Source organism: Epargyreus clarus, unplaced genomic scaffold (genome assembly GCF_041222505.1).
Source record: "Epargyreus clarus isolate Ecla_fem2 unplaced genomic scaffold, WU_Ecla_fem_2.2 ptg000003l, whole genome shotgun sequence".
NCBI lineage: Eukaryota > Metazoa > Arthropoda > Insecta > Lepidoptera > Hesperiidae > Epargyreus > Epargyreus clarus.
In genome coordinates, this window is record NW_027332211.1 from 8,576,205 (window position 1) to 8,595,830 (window position 19,626).

At 33.7% G+C, this 19,626-nt stretch overlaps 2 protein-coding genes across 4 annotated transcripts; one reads left to right on the forward strand and one right to left on the reverse strand.

The window, feature by feature from the left end:
• Nucleotides 1-3,009: 3,009 nt before the first annotated feature.
• tous (testes of unusual size) lies at nt 3,010-14,524 on the forward strand. Of its 3 annotated transcripts, none has more exons than XM_073086975.1 (22): nt 3,010-3,186; nt 3,554-3,703; nt 3,812-4,091; nt 4,524-4,640; nt 5,092-5,249; nt 6,033-6,145; nt 6,432-6,537; nt 6,636-6,777; nt 7,252-7,456; nt 8,096-8,313; nt 8,462-8,610; nt 8,681-9,095; nt 9,178-9,318; nt 9,418-9,558; nt 9,653-9,796; nt 9,871-10,102; nt 10,190-10,383; nt 10,661-10,757; nt 11,492-11,661; nt 11,802-11,981; nt 13,482-13,676; nt 14,386-14,524. In XM_073086975.1, exons 1-22 carry the CDS (start codon nt 3,122-3,124, stop codon nt 14,461-14,463), a joined length of 3,690 nt encoding a protein of 1,229 aa, XP_072943076.1. In that variant the 5' UTR covers nt 3,010-3,121; the 3' UTR covers nt 14,464-14,524. The 3 variants fall into 3 exon arrangements, with proteins under 3 accessions (XP_072943076.1, XP_072943065.1, XP_072943084.1); XM_073086964.1 differs by lacking the exon at nt 10,661-10,757 and adding an exon at nt 10,873-10,969; XM_073086983.1 differs by lacking the exons at nt 10,661-10,757; nt 11,802-11,981; nt 13,482-13,676; nt 14,386-14,524 and having other exon boundaries at nt 3,011-3,186; nt 11,492-11,655.
• Nucleotides 14,525-15,004: 480 nt separating this feature from the next.
• On the reverse strand, nt 15,005-18,562 carry Sc2 (trans-2,3-enoyl-CoA reductase Sc2). Its single transcript, XM_073086995.1, has 5 exons — nt 18,323-18,562; nt 17,867-18,225; nt 17,255-17,471; nt 16,336-16,528; nt 15,005-15,683 (listed from the first exon to the last, which is right to left on the reverse strand). Exons 1-5 carry the CDS (start codon nt 18,332-18,334, stop codon nt 15,556-15,558), a joined length of 909 nt encoding a protein of 302 aa, XP_072943096.1. The 5' UTR covers nt 18,335-18,562; the 3' UTR covers nt 15,005-15,555.
• Nucleotides 18,563-19,626: the final 1,064 nt, after the last annotated feature.

Genomic DNA, 19,626 nt, shown 5'->3' on the forward strand with positions numbered 1-19,626 from the left:
GCACATCGCATTGATCCATTTATATTGCTGGTTGTTAATACTTTACGTCACTTATTAAAAAAATCTATTTTATATTTTAGAATGTTCAGTCTTGCTTGGAGTTATGAAATGTCAGCTGATATTTGCAATGTCTTATATAATGGAGATATGATAAAATAGTGGATAAAGATGTATTAATGTAAATGTTGGTGATTATGGAAGAATATATTGTATTCCTGGAATTCCTTCCGAGCGTTTTCATAGCATAAAAAATGCTATGCAATAGCTTTACCGCGGCAGTCTCCGAGTGCCACACGTATTTTTTTTTATTATAATATAGGAGTAGCAGACGAGCATACAGTCTACCAGATGGTAAGTGGCTACTGCCACCCTTGGATATCTGTAATCAACCCCAGATAGGATTAGATATTCCCACCTGAGGTCGGCCACAGATGCGCCGCTACCCCTGAGGACTAAGCTGGAACGCCTCGAAAAAGTCTGTGTCCCTTACCACACCCTTCAAACCGGAAGTCGAACCACAAAGGGTTCTACCACCGTCAAAATATGCATTAAATATGTATGACTTATTTATTTTTAGATACGTTTTTCTCTTTCGCGAGCATTGCCACTTAACGGATTTTCAGTGTTGACGCTTGTTTCATTGAAAAAACGAGATATAATGCCTTATCCTGACTTTTCAATAAAACAGTATCTAGGCTTTGTAAGCCCTCCAAGTCTCTGGCACGAGATGGGCACGAGTTTATTCTACAAAAGAGGGCTTAAGGTCTAAAGAGTAAAGATGGGTTGATTGATTTTGCGTAGTTATATATCTTTGGGGACATGGAAACTTTAAATCACGTCGGCTAATTCACTATGATTCCATTTTTAAAAGCAACTGACTTATTTATATTACAAAAAGTACAAACATAGCTTCGAAATGACACGTAGCCACCGGGACAAATATCTATAAGCAAATATCTAAGTAAAATTAATTTTGAAATTTTGTATCAATCACAATTAGGTATGTAAATTAAAAAGCTATGCGACGGAAATATGTTGGCATGTAGGTACCAATACTGTACCAATGCCATGCGGGTAAGTGGTTTCTAGGCTTCTACCACTTCTGAACACTTCTACCTCCATCCACTAAAATTAATCTATCAAATAAACGATCCGACGTAGGTATCTATAATATTAAATTCTATTATTAGAATGTAGGTAGTTGAAACGACAGCCAGTGCTGAGTAAATAAAAAGTGTATTTAAACCAGACCGACAGAAGTGTGCTACTAAATCTAGATTCCGCCTAATTGTTTGAGTACCTATCTACACTGTTCATTGTTTGCTAAAGTTATAGTTAGTTATATCTAGTTCTTATCGACCTGACTGTGGAAACACGTATATTAAGTTTAATTGCTATTAATTTTTAATCTCTATCAAATTGGCAATAGAGCGATCCGAAGGTACTCTATCTGATCAATGTTTTCTTTGTAAGGATTCTATTTTATGTTTGATACAATTTCAGCTTCATCAAAACAAATAACATCTAAGTACTAGTATATGAACTGTCGTTCTCTATGTTAAGACTAAGTATTTTCCCTGCATTGTTGGTATTCTGGCTGCTTCAGTTACTCGAGGAACCAGAAACGCGTGGATAAAGTAAGTTACCACACAGTTCTGATAAGAATTAGAGAAGATCGTACGTATGTATGAGTATTAATAATTACTTCAAACCATACTATAAGTCCACAGTTATTAGTTTTTAAATTTTGTGTAACCCCGTAAAATATGTTAATGGTTAATGAATATTAAACAAGAAAACCACAATCTCTAACATTGTAGTTAATTTAAGTACGTAAGGCTAAACTAGCATCCATTATTAATAATCAATCCAACGTTTGCCTCCTAAAGATAGATTTGACAATTCTAGTAGACAGTATGCACAACGAGCGTATAGGTATATAAAGTTTATATAAAATGAGAGTTTAGGTTGAAATTTATACTCTCATTTTATCACAAGTATTGATTTACCAAAAGTGATTCATGTAAATATTTTATACTAGCTGACCTTTGTACCGCCTCAAAATCTATTTATCAAATATATTCCATATAAAATATAGCCCATGTTACTCGTGGATAATGTGGCTTTCGAATGGTGAAAGAATTTTTAAAATCGGTCCAGTAGTTTTTGAGCCTATTCATTACAATCAAACAAACAAACTCTTTATAATATTAGTATAGATTATCCCTGAAATGCATATTATACATAGGTACATACCTACATAAAAATATTGAATAGAAAAGTCTTAGAGAACGCAATAGTTGTGCACTTTGGGATGATATAAATATTTGTATGGCATGAAGATGTTATGTAGAGTTTATGAATGAGCCGCGACAGACAGAGGAAGTGGCGACTTACCTCGGAAATTGCAAAGAGGATGCGCTACTACAGATGACATTGAGCACCAATCACGCTGGACACGAGCTAAATGCTTTTAACTCAGAATGATGCGCATTTTGTTTCGAATTGTAATATTTTCTTCTAATATTTTTTTTTATGGTACTTCCTGATTATGATCACACTTATTGTCTCAGGTAGAAAGCTATAGACCACTATGCTGCCCAAATTAGCTTCATTATCTTTGTGGAACATTTAGGTGAACATCTTGGCTTATTTTATTTTACGGGCTGAGTTAGAATGGCTCACTTACCTCACTATACGTGAAAAATAGCTGTATGTGTTAAGAGTTCTATAATATCAGTGTCTGGTCATATAAGAGTACATCCACACTGCGTAAAAAGTTAGCATTAAACCACGTTATTATGCTTTCCAAACCGCCACGAATTCAAATGTGTGGATAGAGCGTTTGAATAGGTTTGTGTAGTTCTGCAAGCATTTGCAATAGTTTTTAACCGGGCCCACTGGACAACTATTTTATTGTTCCGTGATCGAGCCGAACGTTTATAGTGGTTTGGAGTTTACGACAAGCATGCGTAGAGAAATATATACCCAGTGTCCTGATTTTCCATAGTATCCATGACAACAGTCAAACGAATAATAGCACTTCGAAACGCGAGTGTTCACATAAAATATTTTGAATTTTATTATTATATACGAATGTTTTACTAGAATCTAAAAGATCATGGCAATTAATACACCTCCGAATATATCTGCGCGTATATTTTATGGTTTACGGACGGACATACAGTAAGTACTTTCGTTCTGATATATTGTATATTTCAAAAAAATTAAGTATATTAAAAAATATATAACTTTAAATTGCTCCATTGAATTCACCTGTGAAAGGTGGAAAGGTAGCAGTCGTCCCTTTGTTATTCGACTCCAGTAGTCCAATTTAGCCCTTAGGGCTATCGGAGGCCGACTTCATATGCATGGGCAGCAATGGACGCATACCATCAGAGGCACCATGCTCGTTAGCTACTCGTTAGCTTCATATTTTATTTATTTAGCCTCTAGAAATATTTAAGAAAACAGCAACAAGTAAATAAAAATTGTTTTAATAAACAATCTTGGTAGAGTCTAATACTTAAAGATATACACTCTTGTTTTACAGATATAATGCTCATTACTTGACTGACTCCGATATTATTTATCCGGCGGGCGGAGTGATTGTAATTCACAATCATCTTCAGAAAAAGCAGAAGTTCATCAGGCTTCAAGATAAACATAAGCCGATTAAATCACTCGTACTTGCGCCCAACAGGTGCGAATCTTGCGTAATTTATTGCATTTTCTAATCTTATTAAAGTTATCGCGCTTAAGAATGCGTGTGCGTTCTTACTAACCTTGGCATAACGTGTTTGTCTTCTAGACGATGGCTGGCGTTAAATGAGATTGCCGACGAGGGTCAAAAGCCTGTAATAACAATATACGACCTAACTACGTACAAAAGACGGAAGATATTGACGGTCCCATTCGAGAACTCAACTGCCAGGGAGTTTGCGTGTGTTCAGTTTACTTTCGATTCCAAATATCTTGTGGCGATTACAGGGGAACCAGATTGGTACCTCTATTATTACAATTGGGACAAAGGTAAAGTGGAAAGCCATGCCAAAGCACAGAATCCGAGTGGCCAAGGAATTGTTGAAAGCGTAAGCACCATTATTGTAATGAATTTTATTTTTATTAATAAGGATGTCCACGCAAGAATCGATCGGTGTGAATAGCTATTCGACGGATATCAACCGATAAAACGTCGATAAACTATTGATCGATGATTAAACTTCGTCTAATACTTCGATTAAAAATCACCGGTCGATGGTTGAGTCTATGCTCTGGGTTGAAATATAATTGCAAAAATAATTACTAATTACAGACTATCTATTTCGCCTGAAAGTCGACATAACACTAAGATTTTTGGCCAGTGGTGATGTATATTGGAGTATATCTCTACGAAGATCGATTTGTTCGATCGATGGCATAGTGGTGTAATAACAACTGTCGATGGATGTTGAATGGTCGATATTACCATTGATTGTTAAGTGTGTGGGTACCTTAAAATTTGTACAAGTAATTTTTCACAGGTACAATGTAATCCGTCTGACGCTACTCTCGTAGTAATTACTGGCCCGTACACTTTTCGCATCATGAATGTCTCTGAAACAGTTTGGCGACAGTGGGGTTGGTGTAAGGCTGAAAACGTACGTATTACACAATTTGTTATTTTAAATGCTTTAAAATTTGAACGCTTAGCAAAAATATTTCAACTTACCTACTTATGTATTTATGTAACTAAACCATATATTAGACATTAGATATTTCTTTCATTAGATATATCAGAAATGCAGGTGAGAAAAGTATGCACAGTTTCCTATTGTTGCTTTTCTATTAGAAATCATAATTGGAAATAAACAGTACCATATTTACCTATATGCTAGTAATAACAGCTTGATAAGAAAAAATATTATGAAACATGAAAATACACTTAGTAAATACTCACAAGGTAGGGACGCTATATTAATACTTTAAATTATAATTTATGTTTATAAATTACCCACAGTTAAACTCCCACAGATACAATTGAATAATGACAGTTAGTAAAATGTTAGTAGTTTTGATAGTGTTTACGTTACCGGCCATTGTCTTCCCCAGATCAACATAACTAGTTGTATGTGGTTGACTCCGGACCGTATTATGTTCGGGACAGACAATGGAATCATCATGATGGTAGAGAACGGGGAGCTGCGTCAGAACTGCATATTCAAAGCTGTGGAGGTCATGGAAATGTCGCTTAAAAAAGTCGAAGCCGAGTGAGTATTACTGCAATAAAATTTATTATTCCTTTTTGTGCATTGAATTTGATAAGTTTAACATTGATTTCGTAAAGTATTATTTTTTTTATTTATTGAGTATATTTTTATTTAGATGATAGGTTTTGAGTCACTAAGTTTGAGTTGTAATGATCCAACTTATTAAATAATATGGTCTATTTTAACTTAACTAATTTCGGTACAAATGATTGCCTGTCTTACTATTTGTGGTGTTATTTTATTTACTAACACAGAATTAGTTGCTTTACTTTATCTCTTACTACGATTTTGTATATCCATAAATGCTAGCCCAGTAACTGAAAAATAAATAGGTACCTATTACACAAATGAGATTATTTGCATACGCGCGTCCACCTTCATTCCGTTTTGTGGCTTCAATGCAACACAATTAAATTGACCTTTGATTTTATGCTAAGTTTTAACGTTACAAGGTTATATTTTATAGAATTTCTGTAAATTTTAAAAACCTACTTATATTTACTAATTTAACCAGTACCTAAGTCTGTACTTCTGTAGGTATGTCTATTTGCGTGATACAATCATAAAAAAGTTATTTGTTCCTGTGCGGGTTGTTGTATCAGATGTTGATGTAACATTCACTAAAAGATAGAAATTCTACACTCATATTTTAAAAACAAGTTTTGGTGTAAGACGGAACACAACCTCATAATGTTGAGGTACCTGTATTTTATGAAAGGAATGATGGAGAAATATCTGAGATAAAGTATATTACTTATACCTACTCGTATTGATGATTTATAGGGCTGAGGAGGGTGACAAGGGAAGTGTTTCCAGCAAGCAGGAGACTTCCAGCGACCACGGCACGATTGATTCCGAGAGTCATCCTGTAACGTGTTTTATTAATTTTCCAAAAGGTTTGACGGATTCATTATTGCTCCCATTTTATATGTCCTTACACTTGACTATAATTTACTTACTGTAAATCAAATCCATCTTAAATTTATAGCATGCATTTAGTAAATATTGCCACTTTCAATTATAAGCATTTAATTGGGTTTTATTAATCAACGATTGACATTATCAATATATACCTTAAGTGCATCCATTTTCATACTTTATAATAAGCAATATATAAGTAAACTTTTATCGAATATTCATACTCCCTACAAGATTATTTCATAATTATGAACATTTTTACAGGATTTGCGTTTGCGTGTGGCCCAGGTTATGTGCATATGTTTGAAAAAGAGACCCCTCATCATTGGAGAAAAAGAAATTTGTTTCGCATTTCTAAAAAGTCTTACAAGTAAGCCAATTATTATCTGGATTGTTAATTATATCCCCCAGATATATTCTTATCTTTCGAGGTAGATAATAGACATTAAAAATCCATTTGTTTTTTAGACATACACGAGAAAATCCGACGTGGTCGCCACTAGATGCGATTCAGCACATCACAATAGATCCTAATCAGGAAACCCTTCTCATTACTACGTTTAGGAAGCAACTCTATAACGTCAAGTTGTTCGGTCAGCACATGTTGCAGGTACAGTTTATTATGTTCAAACATGTAAGGAAACAGATTAATGGTAAGTTTAGTAGACGAAGTACTGTCGTTTTTGAATTATTTCTATTATTGTGTCTTTATGAAGATTACAAGGCGTTTTAATTTGGTTCTACACTTGGCTTTGAACTACAACTACCTTTGAAGAGAGAATTCACTTGATCTTGGTAAAATGTCTATCAGCTGAATTATCATTAGATTGTTAGTTTGGTGCTTTGATTAAATGTGATGCTGACAGTGCCGTATTTTTAACAAATAACTAAGTAGCGCATATAAACAAACCAAGGTAATATGTAGTTTTAGAAAATAAGATATACCTAGACAAATATTTTTATGAAGGTTGCATAAAATGTACCTATGTAGACTCGTTAATGAAAAACGCTTAAAATGCTTAAAAAATAGTATTAAAAATATGGTTATAGTAGTTTACAAATTTAATGGAATATTTTTCGACAGAATCCTGAAATAGCATTTGTAGAGCTTGGTCCAGCAATGCACTATGGTCGTATAAACTCCATGTCTATGTGTGCGTGGAAGCCAATATTCATGACTTCCGGCGAACAAGACAAAAGTATTCGAATTTGGAATTACATGACAGATGACGTAGAGATGATAAAACTGTATCAAGAAGAAATTCACTGCGTTTCCTTACATCCAACTGGTAATTAATTTTATCAATTATTTGTCTTGTTACAAGGCCTGGAATTGGATAGGTACAAAAGGGTACTTCCTATTCCTAATGAATTTCTCCCTTCAGGAGGTCCTTTCACAAGCCCCACACGACGCAGGCACCGGCCGTCGCGGCCTGTAAGTGCTTGGATGCATTTTTACTCCTCCCTCTCCGCTGAGGGTCAGCCCAATTTTCCACCTATTCGCCTGGGCACAAAAAAATCCTAATGAATTTAAAATTTTAACTCGTTTATTTATTGCTGCTTTTTTGTTACATTACAATGTAAATGCAAGTTTTGATAGAGTTCATGTAGAGTTCTTGAGTACTGCAATATGTATTGTATATACCTAAACACAATGCTTATACTTAGGTACATATTGAAATGTATCTATAACTATTTTATGAGCATCTATACCTATACGGGAAGCAAATCGTTGATAGCAAAAGGAAATTATCGCGAGGAAACCTACATACCTAGGTATGTGACAAACTTCCGCAATGTTTTCAAGGAGTTAATTTGAACACGTCTATCAATCTTAATAAATTCTAAATCATTATGAAAAGAGACACCTCCTAGCGGAGAAGTAATGGACTTCTGACGATATAATAAGTGTTTGTTTATTCTTAAAGGACTATTCGCAATAGTGGGGTTTTCGGACAAACTGCGCTTCATGGTGGTTTTAATTGATGACTTTGAAGTGATGCGCGAATTTCCCATTCGTAATTGCAAACAAGCTAAATTCAGCACCAACGGACACCTTTTCGCCGCTGTTAACTGTCAAGTGATCCAAGTCTTCTCGTCGGTGTCCTTCCAGAACGTCTTTAATTTGAAGGGTCACAATGGAAAGGTCAGCAAATTAAATTACTGACATTACCCGTATTTAGCTCAGTGTCTAAATAATTTTTCCTCACTCCTAATGGTTCCATTAGACCAAGATGATTGCTGCTTATTCATTGAAATAATAAGCGAGTGCTAACGCCCACGTATCATTTTAGGTCACATGTTTAGCGTGGTCGGCTAATGACTTAACCTTAGTGTCCTGTGGCACGGAAGGGGCAGTGTACGAGTGGAGTATGTCTACGGGACAAAGAATCGGTGAAGTGATATTAAAGACTAATCAGTTTCGGGCTTGTGCTGTGAACAGGTAAATTAATATCTCATTTTGAAATTTGATGACTATATTTAAGTTAAACTGATCGAGAAATCTTAAATAGTACAGGCAAAACGACGTACGCTGTTGGAACTGACGGTGAAATTAAAGAGATTGGCGCAAACACTATAAGAAGGAACTTGGGTTTGATTGGATGTGCTCTTGACACTATTATTTTATCTCGATCAGATATGATGCTCTTTATAACAGGGGGTGAAGGAGGAGTTACTGCAGTTCAACTACCCCTCCTCGATAAAGCTATATTTAACGAATTCCATATGCATAATAAAAATGTAACAAGTATAGCATTAGCCTATGATGATCAGACATTAGTATCGGTAGCGGAAGATGCTTCGATTTGTCTCTGGAGACTAACAAATTCAGAAGGAAGAGCCATTGCTTTAGATAAGGATTTTGCATATTCAAAAGAAATACTGATAAGCAAGAAAGACTTACAAGAGAAAATAAATAGCATAAACGTAAGTTATTCGAAAGGATGTTTTTTTTATATATGATACTTACCACACATGTGTATTGTTTATAATATTATCTCTTTAACAGTTATTGAGTACCAGAATGAGTGAATTGGAAACAGAACATACCTATCAACTCCGTCAAGCTGAGGCCACACAAGCAGAAAAATTGAAAGAAGTGCATGAAGGATACTGTGCCGCCATTGAAGAACTTAAAGAGAAAAACGAGGTAAGTGTATTATAATCATATTTTAATATATGTAGACGCGACAGCATACTAAATAGGGCATTATGCTTTTTAAATGTTTTATTCTTTGTCTTTCTCCAGCAAATGGAAAACGAACATACTCACGAAATTGGTATGATTCAACAAGACATAGCAAAACTACGATCGGGGCACGAGAAAACTTTACAGGCCTTAGAAGCTGACTTCAATATTCGTCTTATTAGTGAATACGACAGATATCAGGTAGGATCTTATGTATCTTCAATTATAACGAAAGGAAGTGACCATTTGATTATACATAGGTACATTACACACTCAAAATGATTTTAACTTGTAGAGTCTGGAAGACAAGACAGCACGAATGAGGAAAGATTACGAACAGCGATTAGAAGATCTAGCAGAAAGCAAACGCCAGGCACTGAGGGAAATGAATAGCACGTTTGAAGCAAGGCTGGAAGAGAAAGATCTTCTTTTACAAGAAGTAATGTAATATTTAAATAAATCTCAAAATAAACTAATAGCCAAACTTATTTAAGCAAGAATATTTGTTAACAGTTGCAAGAGCAAGCCGATATGGAGAAAAGGGAACATGAAACAATAAAATCTTCAATAGAAGAAGATGCCGATCGTGAAATCATAGAGATAAGGACAGCATACGAAGTTCAACTTAAGGAAGAAAAAGACGCCAACGTGAGATTGAAAGGAGAAACTGGCCTTATGAAGAAAAAACTGATCAGTGCAAATAAAGAAATCGACGAATTTAAGCATCAAGTGTCCCAACTAAAAGGTATACAATTATGTTGTTATCAGCGTTCATAATTGCAGATAACATAGCATCAAACGTCCTTCACAACACTCAGATTATTACTTTCAGCTGAACACAAACAATTTCAAAAGGTGATTTCTACATTGGATAGAGATGTAGCCGATTTGAAAAAAGAAATAACTGAGAGAGATGGCACCATTCAAGATAAGGAGAAAAGAATATACGAATTAAAAAGGAAGAAACAAGAGTTAGAAAAATATAAATTTGTATTAAATTTTAAAATAACGGAGCTAAAAAATCAGGTAGCGTCTGAAATATTTGTATATTATTTGTAACATAGTGACTTCATTCAAAAAGTATTTTTGAGGTGCTTTATAAGTAGAAGGCGAATATGAAATTCATATAAACTTTACTGACCAACATTCAATCGTATATGCGTTGCTTATGTGGAATAATTATCCGCTTACCATCTTTAAAACTAAACTTTGATACCTAGAAAATATTATTACCTACATGTGAATATATTGTGATTCTATCATGAATCATAGAATAGGCATTACGTTGTAATTTAATGCTTAGATTGAGCCCAAGGAGCGTATTATACAAGAGTTCAAAATACAAATTGAAGACATGGAAAATGAGGAATTGAAACTTCTTAATGTTAAACATGATCTAGGTATGAAAAAAAAATACCAATCTTCGAAAATTAGTAGTAGGTATTGTACATTTAGATACAAAAAAGTTACAGCTGCACGTTTAAAGTTAAAATAATTTCGTTTTCTCACAAACAGATAGAGCCTTTAGAACGTGATATTAAAGAGAAAAAGTTACGTACCCTTGAGCTGGAAGAGTCTCTAGAAACTCTTCTTAAGCAAAAAGATTTTCGCGGTAATCAATATTTTGAGTCATCAGTTGTAATTTTTTTATTACCTTGTTATCGCATATTAAGATTAATTTGCTTTTGTATTTTAAGTTTTGCCCACTCATGTTGAGAAATTTCTATATTTTATTTAAATATTTTAGTGGAACTAGTATTTTGATTTAGCAATTTATTAATTATGTAAGCATGTTAATTTACGTACATAGATGCACAATACACATATTTTTAAATACCAAATAACACAAATTCGGTAACTTAGATTAACACTGTAGTTATGGGTATGTTATAGATACTAAAACAGATTTTTAGCAGACAATCTTTAAAACATGTTAAATAAATACCCTGTTTAATAGAACAACTATTATTTAAAGTTGTATTTAAAGTTGTGGGTTTATCTTAGGTAGGTATAGGATAAAATGTATGACATACCTACCTACATTGTCTGAGTAAGATCTACATTGATATTACATAATTTGTTTAATACTAGTCACGTAAACATACTCATAGAAAAATTGATACACATTTTACAGAACTTAAAATCAATCAGCTGAATGAAAAACTTTCGTCTGCCAAAAAGGATTTCTTAACTGAGGCCGATCGAAATTTAACGTTGAAAAATACTTTAAAGAAAATAAAAATAGATTTACACAATATGACCGCTGACTTTCAAGATCCGACTAAATTGAAACTTAGCGTGAAGGTAAATTAGTTGAGTTATAGTAATAGTATTTTACTATAAATATATTTTTGTATTCTGTTTTGTATCATATTCAGGTTAGATGTTGTTAAAACGCGACAAAGAATATATTTCCCAAAATCGCTTTTAAATTATATTTTCAGGCACTATTCCACAAGTATGTGGAAGACATAGATTTCGTTCGCAGTCGGATGGCCGAAGACGAGGCAATCCGCGAGTTCAATCGTCAACGAGATCATCTTGAGAAGCAGGTCGCCGCTCTCAAAATGCAACTTGAGAAGTCTCTTGGTGGTTCGAAGAGTGACATCGGAAAAATTATGGATGTATGTCACAAACAAGTTTTTTTTTTATAATATAAGAGTAGCAGACGAGCATGCAGTCTACCTGATGGTAAGTGGCTACTGCCGCCCATGGACATCTGTAATCAACCCCAGATAGGATTAGATATTCCTACCTGAGATCGGCCACAGATGCGCCGTTACCCCTGAGGACTAAGCTGGAACGCCTCGGAAAAGTCTGTCTCCCTTACCACACCCTTCAAACCGAAATACAGCAGCGCCTAACACTGCTGTTAGGTAGAAATTAGGTATTAGGTAGAAATAGGTGTGGCGGTGGTGCAAACACGAGCGAGTGTAGGAGTCGAACCACAAAGGGTTCTACCACCTTCAAGTTTTTGGTCAATGTAGTTTTATTGAAGTTATACGTAATGTTTTAGGCGTGCTATACGTAAGAGGGAAAATATATAAGCGTCACCTTACGATAATGATATTTAATTATTATTTATTATAGATATGATACGATACGATATCATGTAGGAACCAATTTGTTTTGGAATGGATTCACTTCTTCAGTCGGATTTTTCGTTTTCATAACTAACATGTCTATCCAATTTATAAGGTATAGTTTACTAATTATAAAACTTAACGCCAAAAAATATAACTTCTAACATGCGTACATGCTGACATACACGCACTTTTTTCTTGTACACATTTTTTGATGTATTAAATCATGATGTAAATATTTCCTTATAGTAGAAGATCCGAAGCTAAGTCGAACTGCACCGAGCTGATAATAGAATGAAACTCATTTTATAACGAAATTAGTACATTGGGTAATACATTAAAAATGGGTTTGCTAAAAAAATCCTGGACAGGATAATTTTAATTATTTTTTGAAAAATTAATTTTCATTTTGCTGACAACCCTATATCAACGTGTTCACAATAAAACAGCGCTTCTACTGATATAAAATTTTATCTATTATCATCATGAGTGAAAGTAGTTGCCAGCGAAATACCTGTTTATACCTGACAACCCAGTAGTTCGTCCACGTAAATAATAGGCAACCCAAAGCCTGCACATTCTGTATGTTTTTAACATTCACTCAGAATAGAATTTTCTTATTATCTTGATGTTGCAAAATTTAATTTTCAATTAAATTTTAATTTTTCAAAAAATAATTAAAATTATCCTGTCCAGGATTTTTTTAGCAAACCCATTTTTAATGTATTACCCAGTGTACTAATTTCATTATAAAATGAGTTTCATTCTATTATCAGCTCGGTCCAGTTCGATTTAGCTTCGGATCTTAGACCATTACTTATAACAAATAATTCTTTAAAAAATAAACAAATTTAACAAATACATAAGAAAATTAAGTGATAATGCTGTACGTTAATTGTATATTTTTTATAGTCAGTGTAAAATAAATATGTTTACGTCTTAATGAAGGCTAAAGTTAAGATACAATGTATTTTATAATGTGTAACATTTTATGTTGTTTTATGCCTCGCATATAACGTATTTTTATATTTATATCCTTAGGAAAATTGCACGCTCCTCTCAGAGATAAACAGTTTACGCACTGAGTTAAAATCGACCCGAACTCGTTGCTTCCAACTGGAGTCGATCCTTGGACTCTCGGCACGATACATACCCCCGGCTACTGCGCGCGCTAAACTTAAGCACGTTACTGAGGACAGAGAGAAATTGGAGGAGTCTTTCAAACAGAAGATTGAGGTATAGTCATCTCTCGAAATGAATTCCTGTACTGTTGACTAACGTTCCTAATTAATCATTAATCTATCCAATGTTTTCCTACTAAAGATCACAACATCCCAACATTTGATAATTACTTCATGCTAGTAATTGCCCAATTTAGACTTTTGGTAGGCAATACCTGGATAGATTGAGCATTGATTACGGTAAACAATTACGTGGGGCTACTGTAGAAGTGTAGACTAAACAGAAACACCTTAAAATATTTTAAAAGGTAGGAGTACCGGTATAGTTTCGGTCTATCTATATCTGGGACGTCTTACCCCTCGGGCGGATATATATTGCGGCAATGTCGGGGGGCAATGTCGGGCAATACGGGCGGTGGGCAGGAAATTTGGGTCTCAAAGATATCCTCTTTGCCCGGGCGGATTCTCAGGTGGTCAAATGCTCCCTGGATTTATAATATTTATTCATTATAATATAATGTTATTTAAAACATTATAATAAATGCCATTTCTTCAAAAACATGGATGCCGGGCCTGCTGGCATCCATGTGTTTGAAGAAAGATTTTTTTGTGTTGAACATATTGTAGATTTATTTTAGATTGTATCCATATGTATTGTAAAACCTAAAATGGGATGTATTCAGAAGCATTCTGAATATTTTCCATTCCAGATTTCAATTAGATATAGTGGTTCAACTGAAATAAAATTATTTATCATTTCATAGGAACGAGAAGAAATAATTGTAGCGTTGAAGGAAGAAAACGAGCGCTTACTTGAAAAGGTTCGTTGTGAAGAAGATTAATCAAGTACTTAGTTTTTAAACTTGTTAAAATTGAAAATAAAGTTCTGTTTGCTAACATAATAATTTTATTGTGTATGATTTTAGAATTTTACGGACATTCAAAATGAGCGTGTATAATGTTAAAATTTATGCAGTTTCTGGGAATTGTACCAATATTATTATTATTTTTGTATTCGTTGAAAATCTATTTGTTTCGTTCAGTTTCATTATAGCTAAGACTGACAACCTCCCATTAGTAACTATCTCATAAGAAACGTTTAGCGTTAGGTAACGTGTAACGATTTAATACAACGGTACCTTTATCGATTATTTTGTAAGCGCGTTGAAGGGTGGTTAACGCCATCTTCAGTTGCCAAAATAACAGCGGCAGCCACTTAAACTGCTATGGATAAGAATGTCTCCCTTACCACACACTTCAAACCAGAACATAGCAGCGTTAAGCACTGCTGTTATTAGGCAGAAATAATACTCTACCACCTTAAAAAATATAAATTTGCGCCAAAGGAATTTTGAAGTTGTGAAAGTAAATAATACAACAAAATCATATAAAATAATCTAATCCATTATAAATTATACATTTACACCCATAGTAATATAACAATTTAAACACTACTATAATAAATGCAACCCATAAAGAAAACCAGTGTCTACCATACATACAATACCCTCACCTATACATACATTTAAGTCAATTAATATAAACAACAAAAATAAAAGTTTTACATAACAATGAATTAATAGAATTCTTTTCAATAAATATAATCGCTTACACAGAAAAACTAAAAGAAATTAATTATTCATTATCAATATCAGTAATTCATTCTTAAGCTTGCTTTCCTGATAATGGCGCGTCCATATGCAAAAAATATAAATATATTTCAATCATATTTTAATAATAATATTAGTGACAATGCATAGAATAAGTCCATAGTAATTATTTTCATATTATTTCATACCATATACAATTTCAGAAGTAAATGCAACAAAACATTACTTGCAGAAATGCCCTCTTATTGGTATGCATGCTTGACTACTGCTTGATAATTGTCCTAATGCATTAGAGTATTGCTTCAGTAAAAATGGATGATCAATTTATAGAATGAATGGAAGAATAGCTTTACGTCCTTTCGGGTAGTCTGGGAATTCCTTCTTGTAGTTGCGGTGTTTCCCGAGTGCCCAGAGCGACATCTGGTACATTCCCACAATAGCAAATATTCCAGCTGAAAAGATAATATTAAATATTTTTGATATATTCATCAAAGGACATGTCAACTATAACAATCATCTGTAACCAGTTTCATATGGAACAGGTTTGAAAAATGACGCCAGTCACAGATGCATTGCAACTTTTGAAGAGTAAAGTTGCCTCATATGTATGTCAACCGGTATCCACACTCTTTCACCAGATAGCAGAACCCCATTACATTTGAAATAGGTGTGGCAATGGGGAGCTCCCCAGGCCAACCAAATAAGCACCACCTTTCAATGTCTTTAATGCAATTGTTAACTTATTCATTATGATACATCTCACAAATCACGATGTAGTCATTAAAGAAAAACTATAATTAATGATGCCCTGATTTTAGTGTCCAGTCGATATAAAATTACATGAATCAAAGACCACTTTACATTTTAAATGATAAATAATGATAATGTATTCAATGCCACACGAGTCACGGCAAGTGGATGTTTTGTAAGTGTATTAAGTACCAAATTTTTGTAAATCACTGCATTATTTTAATTAAAATGTAATGTGTGTATTTAAATTTTATTTTGTGTATGATACTTTAAATGTCGAAAGGGAAATATGTTGTTGCGTAAGGAGACATAAGTGTAAACATCCTGAATTTCCAAAATATCTAAACATCTTACCTGGAGCACACTTGGTCATAATGGTGAAGAACAACCAAGAGCCAAATTCATAGGTATAGTTGGGACAAGAGACATAGTTGAAGAGAGTAGTGAAGGGGTTCCCATTGGGCACCGGAATGCGTCTCACTTTAGTGCCAGGTGGTCGCAGGTTCTTCAGCAAGATATGAATGCTAAGATTACCCAATTCACAAACCTAGAAAAGAGAAATACTCATAAATGATCTTAATATTATATACAATATGAGTAGCAAAATTATTTAATTATAATCTGTATATATAAAAATCAATTGCTGTTCATTAGTCTCACTAAAACTCAAGAACGGCTGGATTTGGCTGATTTTAGTTTAGAACAATTTGTGGAAGTCCAGGGAAGGTTTAAAAGGTAAGTAAATATGAAATATATTTTATAAATAGATTATGAGGTGGTACAAAATTTGCTGGGTCAGCTAGTTTATATATAAAACTTAAACAGGTAAGCAGTTCACTTTATAAATAAATACATATTGCACAATGTAAAGGTTTTGAAAGTTAATTACGTACCAAAACAAGAAAACTTGTTAAAAACAAGGTTTACAAGAATATAAAAAAATATACAACCTTGAATAGTTTGGTACGATACAATCATTTTTTAAGTTAAAACAACTTATGTGTTAATCTTACAATTACATTCTTTCAATGTCAATAATCATGTATCCACATTTTACTAGTTACCAAAGAGCAAAAAAAATACCAATATATTTACTACTACTACTAATATATTCTGTTATATAGCAATAATTGCTATATAGTAGAAGAATAATGCATACTAATAAAACAGCAAACCTTCCTTTATTATAATGTGGAGAAAAGTATGTATTTTGCAATTGAAATACCTACCTTATCATTCAATTGAAATATTATAATTATAATATGATACTTACAGTAAAACCGGCAACTCCTACATACAGGCACATATTACAAGGAGCTGTATACAGAGGATGGTTCACATGGTACGCAATGTACAGCGCAAACAGCCAGTAGTATGTGCAGTTCTTGAAGAGGTTGCGTAGCGGCATGGTTCCATGCGAGAAGCGATGGACAAATAATGTCTCGAGAATCCGCTTAGCGTAGTGAATAGACCAACACACTGCTGCTACACTGCAATATAAACACAAGAATTTTTAATCTTCATGTTTTAATTTTTTTTTAATTACAATCTAACTGTATCATTGATAATTCACAGTGTGAAGTGGCAAAGTACAGTATGAACTATGTTGAATGTTCGAAAGGAAATGTATGTATTTTCTTTGTACTACAAGTATATTTTCTGTCCGTTCATTTAATACATTACATACATATTAGTTATTTAAATAAGATCATATTGCAAATATAAGTTGTAAGAATTTACATTTTATCAGAAGGATATTTCTACATAATTACAACACTAAATAAGGAAGTATGCATATGTAAAACATATTTACCATTAACCACAATATGAAATGTAAACATAGTTATCTCATACTTGTTTTATTTTTAAACTTCAGGCTACTTACGTCGTTACAGTTCCTGGGGAAGATGTTGTCTCGCCATACAAAATCCATGGTCTCTGGTACACCCACAGGTACACGAACAGAGGACCAGCATATTCGGCCAAAAATACATTTTTCCAAGACACTTGTGGTCCAAGATCTTGCAAGTATAACTTAGACCCATTTTCAATAGATAAGGATTTCAAAGAGTCCTCATCTTTTAAAGCCTTCCCCTTTAGTTCCAACTTGATAGCCTGCCTATCAGGATAAAGGGATTTTTTTATATTCTGATATATTTTATCCTTAACATTTTTTACGGTAGCGTCTTCGTTCAACTGTATTCTTCCCAAAGGTTTCGAACCAGCAATGCTTAAGATTTCAATCTGTAGAATAATAATTGATAAAGTTATTTAACGTTATCCACATTGTCCGAAATATACTTGCAAATTGAAATTCTGTGAAATGAAAATAATGTTTTACCTCCATAGTCATGACGATTGCTGCACCGCTGCCGCCGCAACCACGATCTCTTGACGTTTATTACTTTATGTCTCTAATTTTCTGATAGAATTTTCACAGTTAAGTTTTAGGCAGTACTGAGAACGACAAAACTACAAGTAATAAATTATTATAGAGTCAATGGTCATATAATAGGTATTTGAATTCGAACAACTCTTGCGGCTTACGGTAGATACACGACTATATAGTATGTAAATGTATGTCAGGCATTGTCAGGTGTCAGGGGGGGCACACAGCACACTTCCATACAAAATGACTCTTTGTGCAGATACTAGCGCCACGTAACGACTCGCCCCGAAAGCTTCAAATTAAAATGGCGGCGGAGTGACAGTTAACTGTCAAAATAATGTGTCTGTTGTCAAATGGCCGGAACTTCTTAAATCGTTTCTGATTTGAAAAGTTGTTTTTGCACTTCAGAGAGACATCATTGCGACAACTGTACATATTTGATACATCCCACGTAAGTTATATCTTTAACATCAACTGTAAAGGAGCGTGATTCAAAGATTCACATTGTTACAAATGTTTGTATCTTTCTGAAATTTTGTTAAGAATGTAAATGTAGTTTTGTTCTTGTATCAAAGTAAAGAAAGAAAAAAAGTATAATGTAAGTGTGAATCTTTGGAACACAGTCATTTATAGTTCATGTTTTCAAGATATAACTTATAATATACCTAATTTTAATATATATAATGAATAAAATGAATAATGAATATATATAATAGGTATCTATAGGTATTTATATAAACCCACGAGTAGTTCTGGGGCAGGCCAATAGGGGCGCTTTAGGGGGGACGAAAATGCGTAGAGTTGCCTGTCTATAACATGTATATAATAATAATAATCTATGATGTATGTAATAGTATGTATTAATTAAAATAAATTATTAATGACGATTCAAGCAAAACCAGACTTGGCTGTGTTTGCCAATATAAGCTATGTGTAGAAACTATATTCGTATCTGTCTTTGCTTGATACGATATATCAAATGAAAACTGCCGTCTGCCATGCTAAAATCACCTTCGAGGAAGGACAACTTGACAAGCTGATTAACATTTGCACTCTTTCGGTCTATATGGGTTCCAACGTGATAGAAAGAGACAAGTAATTTAACTATAGACGTGGTACAAAGAAGAACGTAGCCGGTTCTTTCGGTTTTTGATACCTTCATTTAGTGATGGACGCAGGTGTCAGTCGATCGAAATCGAATAATTTATCGAACAATCGGATGTAAGGGTTTGAATACGATTTAAAAGACATAATAT